General features: G+C 34.7%; 1 protein-coding gene across 1 annotated transcript in view; it reads right to left on the bottom strand.

The window, feature by feature from the left end:
• The window catches only part of LOC106883766 (zwei Ig domain protein zig-8), a 319,834-nt gene that overhangs the window by 242,968 nt on the left and 66,194 nt on the right, over window positions 1-10,672 (bottom strand). Inside the window, exon 3 of the mRNA XM_052972020.1 lies at window positions 4,758-4,968. Within this exon, the coding sequence (XP_052827980.1) occupies window positions 4,758-4,968 (211 nt within the window). The remainder of the gene's footprint in view (window positions 1-4,757; window positions 4,969-10,672) is intronic.

The raw sequence follows: 10,672 nt of genomic DNA on the forward strand, positions 1-10,672 counted from the left end.
GTGAAAAGTCATTCGAGCGAGATCGTTGCCAGTGCCGCTGGACTGGCTCCTGTGTAGGTGGCACGTAAAAGACACCACTTTGAGCATGGCCGTTGCCAATACCGCCTGACTGGCCTTCGTGCTGGTGGCACGTAAAAAGCACCCACTACACTCTCGGAGTGGTTGGCGTTAGGAAGGGCATCCAGCTGTAGAAACTCTGCCAAATCAGATTGGAGCCTGGTGTAGCCATCTGGTTCACCAGTCCTCAGTCAAATCATCCAACCCATGCTAGCATGGAAAGCGGACGTTAAACGATAATGATGATGATATATATAGGGTGAGGGAGATGGTATGTGAAAGCACGTGGTTGGATGTATAAAAAACAAAATACAAAATAGAATGAAAAAACTACAGAAGACTTGAATTATGCGGTTAAAAAATATATTAAAATCATCACGTTAGGAAAATGATATAAAATTTTGTGTACAGTGACATTGTTTCAGGAGAAATAACCGGTTTCGCATTTTCCATTCAATTTTCTTTAACAATATATATATATATATATGACACGACATTGGTAAACAAGTTTTGGGTAAAAACCTTGTACAAAGCTATTGTTATCTAGAATGCTTATTTATTATCCCTATATGCTTAATTTTATTTTTCATTTTATTCTTCATTTGTAATCTAATCGTTGAAGATAGAATTGTAATTTATAGTTAACTTGACACATTTTTTGTCTATTTCTATGTGTCTGTATTTTGTCTGTAAACTGCTGAAAATGACACCTCACTGTAGGCATGCATTCTCACACTGAATGAAATGGCAGAAGGATCTAATAAAGAACTTATTTAATCAATCACCTGACAAAGTGCATTTTATGCCTTGCCTGTTTGATAATAATTACACTACATCACAACAACAGGCGTAAAGATGTGTCGAAACAATTGTAGTGGCTTTAAATAAAGAATGTCGTTCATTCAAGTTTCTACCATTTATATATATGTGAATGTGTGTGTGTGTGTGTGTGTGGGCACATAACTCAGTAGTTAGGGAGTTCCACTTGTGATTTCTAGAACATGATTCCATGATGACAATTTCCAGACTGAATGGTGTGTTGTGTTCTCGAGCAAAACACTAAATCTCACATTGCCCTGTGGCCACTTCAATACCTGACATGTGGTACACTGTGCACCTGTTCAGACAACATCAATTTGATGGAGAGACTGAGCTAAAATGTAGCACAAACATTTCATCACTAAATAAATTATTTGTGCAGGGCATTCATACATGTATATGTATATATAATATATAAAATAGTACATTTGTCAGATGGGACCTTGATGACTGCCACGAGGCAGGAAAGTATACTAGTCCTTATATATTTAATACTCAATATTTCATATATTCAATAAGACATTCAATACTTCATTTCATTTTACTATTTATATTATATATTCCATATCCCACATTAATTTTATAAGAATATAAATAAAGCATAAAAAATGGACAGAGTTGGAACTCTTAAATATAATATATTCCTCTATACACGACCATACAAAACCCTTTTTTATATATTTTTTTTCTTATTCATATATATATATATATATCATCATCATCGTTTAACGTCCCCTTTCCATGCTAGCATGGGTTATAAAATATATATATATATATATATATATATACATACATATGGAGACAGCGATTATATATCACCTGAGGAAATACAACTAGGTCTTATTATACAGGTAATCCGTTAGTTAATTTAAATCCTGTATATATGTGGATGTATGTTATATCGAAACGTGCTGTGGTCATTAAACAGATATCAAACCATACTCCCTCTGCCTTTCAACTATTCTTTCCTATGTGTGTGTATGTATGTATGTATGTATGTGTATATATATATATATATATATATATATATATATATATATATATATATATATGCGCATGTGTGTGCGTGTGTAGCATACATATGTGTGTTTCTTTATATATGAACATATATCTGTATGAGAACATGCAAGGTTTCTAAGTAGTTATGTTTTGAGGTCTGTGCATATAAAATTTAGTCTCGACCATGTTATCAACAGCATCTATGATATTGGGCTTTTCCCAATCACCTCTAGCTGTAGACTTATTCCCCCATGAATTACTTTTATCAGTAGTTTCAAAATTCTTCTAGGAAAAACATCCTGAAGTTGGCTCTGAAAATTTGATCCACAGGCAGGTGCAAAAGAGTCATGTTTTTGGAAATAAATTCTACTCTCCCAATATGAAAGAGTTCATTTAAGTTGAATGGCTGGTCTGGTATGTTGTCAAAAAGGAGTAATTCTTTGTTGGACAGACTTTGCCTGGGATTAAATAAATAAGTAAAGTTTTCTTCTTGAGTCATGCTGACTCATAAGGGCCAGTTTCCTGGTATATTCTCCTCCTGGATGGGATGCTAGTCCATTAGAGGATTACTCCTTTTTTGCCATATGAGTGAACCTGAGTAACATGGAATGAAGTGTTTTGCTCAAGGACACAACGCTTGACCCTGTCCAAGAATTGAAACCACGATCTTACAGTCATGAATCCAACACCTGAACCACTAAGCCACATAAGTCTACTTGTGCATGATATTGAATCAACAGGGCTTAAATCGTCTTGGAAAATGCTCGTAGTCATCAAAAGCTGATTTGAATGCTAAAACATGCATCTCTTGGAATCCCTTAGTTTTTTTGGGTTTTTTTTTGGCAAAATACAGAAATATGACCTTTCGTTTTATATCACAAGGCACCATTTAATCTCATAAAAAGCATCAGGTTATTTTCTAGAAACTCTAAAGCCTGCTTCTTTATTTTTTTCTAACAGAAACACACTTCCAGAAAAGCCTAGTTTCTTCACAGTGCACTTGCTATGATGTGGAGCATCTTTAGAGCAATAATTTTCCTCAGTTACTCAGAATAATTTAGTAGCAACTTCTGCCTCAGCACTTATATAATATGATATATATATTCATTTAGCATATACTGATAGAAATTTCATCTAACCATACTGATCACAAGAGAAGACAAGCAGATTCTCTGAAATGGCTACTGAAGGAAGATATATTTACTATAAACTGGAAATAAATTCTACCATGTTATCACCATGCTTGCTGTTGAAGCATCCATGTTTTCTGCAAACATTTACCAATCATCTTAAAATCCTTTAAGCCATTTTATAGTATGTACGTGAGACTGGGACCTTTGGAGATATGCTGTGATTGAGAAGACCTGGCATCTAAAGTGAGAGTGCAGCCATGCATGTCCGACCCTGTTACGAATACCCCTGATGCATTGGGCAATATGATATGCTTGAGAAGACCTGTTCAGTCAAGTAAAAACAATATTGTAGCTGTGGCCAGTGACCCCTGATTGGTTTCCATGCTGGTAGCATGTAAAAAGCACCATGGTCGATGCCAGGTCTGCCCGACTGGTTCCCACGCCGGTGGTACATAAAAAGCACCATCTGAATGTGATCGATGCCAGGCCTGTCTGATTGACTGGCTCCTGTGCTAGTTGCACATAAAAAGCACTCACTACACTCTCGGAGTGGTTGGCGTTAGGAAGGGCATCCAGCTGTAGAAACCTTGCCAGATCAGATTGGAGCCTGGTGCAGTTGCTGGCTCTCCACACCTCAGTCAAACAGTCCAATTCTTGTCAGTATGGAAAACAGACGTTAAGCTATGATGATAATGAATGTAAGAACAGAACTGCAATAGCTAAATCTTGATGAATTAATCCATTGAATAAGTAGTGTGGGTGGGATTAACAGAATCAGTAGTAGACTAGATGAAATATTTCATCACATTTGGTTATGTTATTTTATGGTTTGTGTTCAAATCTTCTCAACACCAACTTCACCTTTAATCCTTCTAAGAATGATTAAACAAACACTAGTCCATAAAACGAATATAATTGACAAGGCAGTAATGCCCAAATTTCAAATTTTGGTACAAGTCCAGCAATTTTTGGATGGTGGGTTAAGTTGATTAAATCCTCCTCAGGGATCAGCTGGTACTTATTTTATTGACCCTGAATGGCTGAACGGCAAAATCAGCCTCAGCAGAATTTGAACTCAGAACGTAAAAGACAGATGAAATACCAGTAAGCATTTCTGTCAGCTCACCACCATACTTTCAGCTAAATATTCTTTTCTACTCTAGGCATAAGGCCCGAACCTTTAAGGAAGGTGGGGGTCAGTAAATTAGATCGACCCCAGTATGCAACTGGTACTTAATTTATCGACCCTGAAAGGATGAAAGGTGAAGTTGCCCTCGGTGGCATTTGAAATCAGAACGCAAAGACAGACAAAATGCCGGTAAGTATTTTGCCTGGTGTGCTAACAATTCTGTCTGCTTGCCACCATATTTTGAGCTAAACATTAAAAACTTTATGACACAGTTCTTTTGAAAGAATAGATAGAGCAAGGTCAACTTATTCGATGAGAAGAGACACCAGTGATGGTTTTCACATTCAAGAGTTGCAACGCGTATATATTTAAAAAAAATTATTAAGAAAATATTACAACCTCATAGTTTTACTCTGTAGAATAGATTGATTAATGTTTGTTGAGGACAAAAATTAGTAGTTAACAATAAGAAAATTAATGAAAACAAAATGATTTATCATTTTAGCTAACATCAATAAAACAAACATTGAACATCTTGTTATCACAAAAAGAGAACAATACAAGGAATAAAAAACAGAAAATGGAAGTGTGAAATTATTGTTGTTTTTCCATCTACTCACCTAATACTGTTAGATTGACTTGAACAGCTATTTTTGTATTTGAAGGAATTTGGCATTCATAGGTTCCAGCATGTTTTTTTTCCACATTTTCAATGATTAGATCCCATTGTTCACGTTTATTGTCATTGCGTATTTTATATTTTGGATCTGGTTCAAATACAAAAGTTCCAATCGTTAAGGGACTAGTGGATGGTAGTTTCCGCCATGCTACCTGAAAGTCATTAAGAAACACAATGATAAATGGGAATTAATGGCCGTGTTTAATTTAAAATTGTAAAGAGATAAAATTTAAAGAAGAAATATATAGCAAACATAGAAGATAGAAAAATAAAATTATCAGGCATCATGACTGTGTGGTAAGAAGCTTGCTTCCCAACCATGTGGTTCTGGGTTCAGTTTCACTGTGTGGCACCTTGGTTAAGTGTCTTCTACTATAGCCTTGGGCCAACCAAAGCCTTGTGAGTGGATTTGGTAAATGGAAACTGAAACAAGCTCTACCTATATATATATATATATATATATATATTATATATATAGTTCAAATTTACAGAAAACAAAAGATGAAGACAGGTGGGGAACAGCGAGCAGGTGTATTAGTTTGATGCTTTGTAAGAATGGAAAAGTCCTTGATGTTTTGAGCCTATGATTTTTGACAGAAAGGGTTGAGAGGGAAAAAAATGGAGAGAAAACAGAAAAAGAAAATGCATGTTTTTGTGTTTGCCTCCCAGTACTGCCTGACAATTGGTGTTGGTGTGTTTATGTTCCCGTAACTTAGCAATTTGGCAAAAAGAAACCAACAGAATAAGTCAACCTGCTTGACTGCTAGATCCGCAAGGTTTTTTATTCTCTCTGTTTATTTTTTCTTATTCCTTTCTGATGAAGTGTGTAAGCTCGAAATGTAAAAGAATTTCTCACTTTCATGAATGTCAAACTACTACACCTGCTTGTTGTTCATACACCTGTCTTTTGTTTTTCTATAAATTTCAGCAATAGAATAAGTAATAGACTTTAAAAAAATAATAAGTCCTTGGGTTGATTTGTTCAACTAAAACTCTTCAAGGATGTGCCCCAGCATGGCCACAGTCTAATGAATGAAACAAAGAAAAGGTAGAAGATAAAAATCATCTGTTTTTGTATTTGGTTTGCAAGATTCTTAATGTGAATTCACAAGTTTGAAGGAATCTTGTTGAGTCTTGGGAGGGTCATCACACCAATAATGATAAGTACAAGCACTGGTTCGATATCACTTCTTTATTGTTTGCCAATTGGTTAAATATTTAGCCAATTAAGTAATCGACTGTTTTGTTTGATGTACTGGTTAAACAATCAATCGGTTGTTTGTTTGTCAACGAGAAGGTCATGAATAGCAAAGGGGAAGAGGAAAAACTGAAAGGAACAATGAGGGATAGAATGAAAGAAAGAAGGAAATAGGGAACGAACAAAAAGAATGAAAGAAAAAAAGCGAAAGAAAGAAAGAGGGAGAGAAAAGAAAGAACGGAAGAAAGAAAGAAAGAAAATGAAACTACATAAAATTGTTAAATGTCAGTGTGACTTTCTTTTCGAATGTCCATTCATGAAGAAATCTCACAGATTTCCTAACTGCAAATTATTGTATCATTTGTATGTTGATTTAAGTTATTTAGTAATTACACATTTTTTTAGCAGTTTTTTTTTTTTGTCATTTATTCTTTTGACTTTTTTTTTTAAACAACATTTAAAAAAAATTATTTTCATGTTTTCTCTGTGTGCACGAGTATACGTCTATGTGTATGCGCATGTGTGAGAGAGATGAGAGATGTGGGGAGAAGAACTGAAAAGAAAAGATTTTATGTGTTGCATAGCATCAAGTTCATTTACCTCGAATTCAATTAGATAAAAAATACATACATATATATAAATAAAGAAAAATGAAAAATGAAATTAATTTATTGATTTTGATGTTTTTGTCTTTCATCATATGCAACATATTATACAGTATTGAATAAATAGTGAGATCAATAACAAAATATTTCTCCATGGTGAAGACTAGTTCTGAAAAATCAAATGGAATAACAAAACCATACAAAGAAAAACAATGACCTTCTACACCAATTTTGCTTGTGTTATCAATGTTTAAAAAATATTTATATGATTTTTGAAGTTTAATAACCTTTGAAGAAATGTAGCAAAAAAACAAAACAAAAAAAAAAAGAATGTGTGTGTGTAAATTTTAAAAAAGGGTATAATCATGACTGTGGGGTAAGGAGTTAGCTTCTCAATCACATAGGTCCAGGTTCAGTCCCACTTGTATGATACCTTGGGCAAGTATCTTCTACTATAGCCTCAAGCCAAGCAAAGTCTTGTGAATGGATTTGGTAGATGGAAACTCAAAGAAGTCCATCATATGTACCAACCGAACTGGCACGTAAAAAGTACCCACTACACTCTCGGAGTTGTTGGCGTTGGGAAGAGCATCTAGCTGTAGAAACTCTGCCAAATCAGATTGGAGTCTGGTGTAGCCATCTGGTTTGCCAGTCCCCTGTCAAATAGTCCAACCCATGCTAGAATGGAAACCGGGCATTAAATGATGAGGATATATATATTAGGTTGAGGAAAAAATGTGTGCACCAAATGTGTACCGAATGGTCGCGCCATCAACGGTAACCTTTACTGTGTGCAATTTGATCGAGTCTAGGATGTGCTGGTTGAAAAGGACCCAAGACTTGTTCGTTGAAAATGAACACGATAATGCAAAAGCCACATACTGCCAGAAAGACCAGCAACAAGATTGAAGAATTGGACAGTGTGGAAGTTCTGCCGCATCTAGCCTAGAGTCCAGATGTTGATCCATCTGACTACGGTCCCTTCCGACCAATGCATCACATTATGAAAGGTCACTGACTTAAGTGAATCGGTGAAGTTAAAGAAGCCTGTCAAGAATTTTTTGATTCAAAGCCAAAGGATTGGTGCTTTGACCAAATCCAAAAGCTTGCACATCATTGGCAGAAGGTTGTGGAAAATGACTGTCTTTATTTTGAAAAAGAGTTGTTTTTTAGTAAATACTTGCATAAAAAACCATTATTTTAACATGGTACACAAACTTTTTCCTCAACTCAGTATATATATATGTTATAATATTAGGGAAAGTCCAAAATCCGAACTTACAAGGATATACAATTTAATAATATCAAATTGAATTTTATAATGAAAAGTATATTAATAATTTAGAGAAGAACCACCAAAATGCAATTCAAACAATGAAGGAGTTCAGACACCATCAAGAAAAACGTACTCTTCAAAATACTGATTTAAAAAACTATAAAAATTTTTTTAAAATTTATAATCCATAAAAGTATTAGATTAAAAATTTAATTCAGTTTAGTAAATTTATAAAAACGAAAGTGAATAATGGACTACGCATTTTGTAGCCACATAATAGTGGAAAAGATCTGGGCAATTTACAATAAATCGATCAAGATAAGTTCCACTCAGAATGAGGACACTCTTCAGGTCTTGTAAATTCAAAAACTTCAAAAAACGTATCCTAATATTTAAAAACGCAAATAAAATAGGAAAAAAGTAGAAATATCTGTACGTTTGGGAAAGCAATTATTAATACAATACATAAAATGTCAAGGTTTTATAATAAAAATCATCTGTCAAGTTAAAGGCATAATTCGTCTAAGGAAGAAATAATTTCTGTGGATTAAGAATAGGGAAATATAAAAAAAAGATAGTGTTATTAACTAAAACATGAATACGAACGTTCAACAGTATTAATAAAAATGACCAGCATCACTTATCTTATCGAAGACTCCTTGATGACTGTAATATTACCCATGATGCATAGAAATTTATACGATGTGTGTCACTTGACAAAATGGCGTCCTTTCCTGACCACTAATATTAAGCTTTCGATGTAGAATTAAAATATGTAAATCACGTGACAATATGACACGAAGGAACGCCATTTTGTCACAAGACACGAAGGAACGCCGTTTTGTCACATGACACATATTTTAATTCTACATAGAAAGCTTAATATTAGTGGTCAAGAAAGAACGCCTTTAACTTGACAGATGATTTTTATTATAAAACCTTGACTTTTTATGTATTGTACTAATAACTGCTTTCCCTAACGTACAGACATTTCTACTTTTTCCTATTTCATTAGCATTTTTAAATACTAGGATACGTTTTGAATTTTTTGAATTTACAAAACCTGAAGAGTGTCCTAATTCTGGGTGGAACTTATCTTCATCGATTTATTGTAAATTGCCCAGATCTTTTCCACTATTATGTGGGCACGAAACGTGTAGTCTATTATTCACTTTCGTTTTTATAAATTTACTAAACTGAATTAAATTTTAATCTAATAGTTTTTATGGATTATAAACTTTCTTTTAGATTTTATAGATTTTTAAATCAGTATTTTGAAGAGTACGTTTTTCTTGATGGTGTCTGAACTCCTTCATTGCTTGGATTGTATCCTGGTGGTTCTTCTCTAAATTATATATATATATATATATATATATATATATACACACGCGAGTATATACCTATGCATGTGTGTTTGTCGTCCATCACTGCTTGACGACTGGTGTCGATTTGTTAACATCCTGTAACTTAGTGGTTTGGCAAAAACAGACCGATAGAATAAGTACCAGGTCTTCAAAACGAATAATACTGGTGTCAATTTCTTCGACTAAACCCTTCAAGGTGGTGCCCCAGCATGGCCACAGTCCAATGACTGAAACAAGTTAAGGATAAAATATGATGATGTATCTATGTTCCTGCTCATCTTTCAGTTATTTAAAGGAGAGGATACTACAGCACCATGGCAATTGATAAACATTACTTAGGAATAAAATCCTACACTTTCGAAACAAAACCTGAACTAAAATCTCACTTGCTTGTAGACTGTGTTACAAAAGGGTAAAGACCACCTTCAGCCATGAATGACCGTGGGGCCATGACTAGAAAGTTCCCCTCCAAGGTACACATCCAGGCAAGGTTGTTTATGGATGACCAGCAGTGACTCAGGCAACCTAGCCTCCTCCTTTCAAAGCCACCAATGTTATCCAAGGGAAAGGCAAAGGCTGATCGATACTGCTTAGCACCTGTGACATCACAACTCTTTTCTGCAGCTGAGTGAACTGGAGCAATGTGAAATAAAGTGTCTTGCTCAAGAACACAACACAGGTGAGCAGGAATGCAGTACTGAGGAAGGTAGTTTTGTGTCAGGTGAGGAGAAATTAAAGGATGATAGAGGAATAAAGAACAGGTGTTTTGCTGTAGTTGAGAGACATAATTACCCTATTTAGAAAAGGAGAAGTGAGAGAAAACGAGCTTCTTTCCGTTTCTGCCTACCAAATCCAGTCATCAGGCTTTGGTTTGACTGGGGTGCAGTATAAAACACTTATTCAAGGTGCCATGTAGTAGGAGTGAACCCAAGACATCATGGCTGGAAAGCAAGCTTCTTAGCCACACAGCTACACCAGTGCCTATCATTAATAGAAAAAGTCTTCTCTGGTTTTCCAGTGGTTATTGAATATTTCATAAAGAATGCTTGTAATGAGGTAGTTTTATGAGAATTAAGACCATCTCAGGTCAACAGAAACATCAGTTATTGTGAAATATAGAGAAAGACCATGTTTTCAACGGGTGGCCATGTAGCGCAAGATAATATAAAATAGGAAAAGAATAGAAGGACATGTAGCCTATAGTAATATCAAAGAAAAACAAGAGTATATAAAGAGATAATAAAAATAATGACAAGAACTGAAGGTGCCGAGCATTTTCATTAAGCTCATTGTTTTAATTTTACTCTAGCCAAAGAGCATTTTAACCAAAATATGATCAGGGAAATAAATGTTATGCCTTCATTTCAACAGGTAGGATGTTTATTTTTGGTTTTCAATTTTATGATTTTATTG

Source organism: Octopus bimaculoides, chromosome 12 (genome assembly GCF_001194135.2).
Source record: "Octopus bimaculoides isolate UCB-OBI-ISO-001 chromosome 12, ASM119413v2, whole genome shotgun sequence".
Taxonomy (NCBI): domain Eukaryota; kingdom Metazoa; phylum Mollusca; class Cephalopoda; order Octopoda; family Octopodidae; genus Octopus; species Octopus bimaculoides.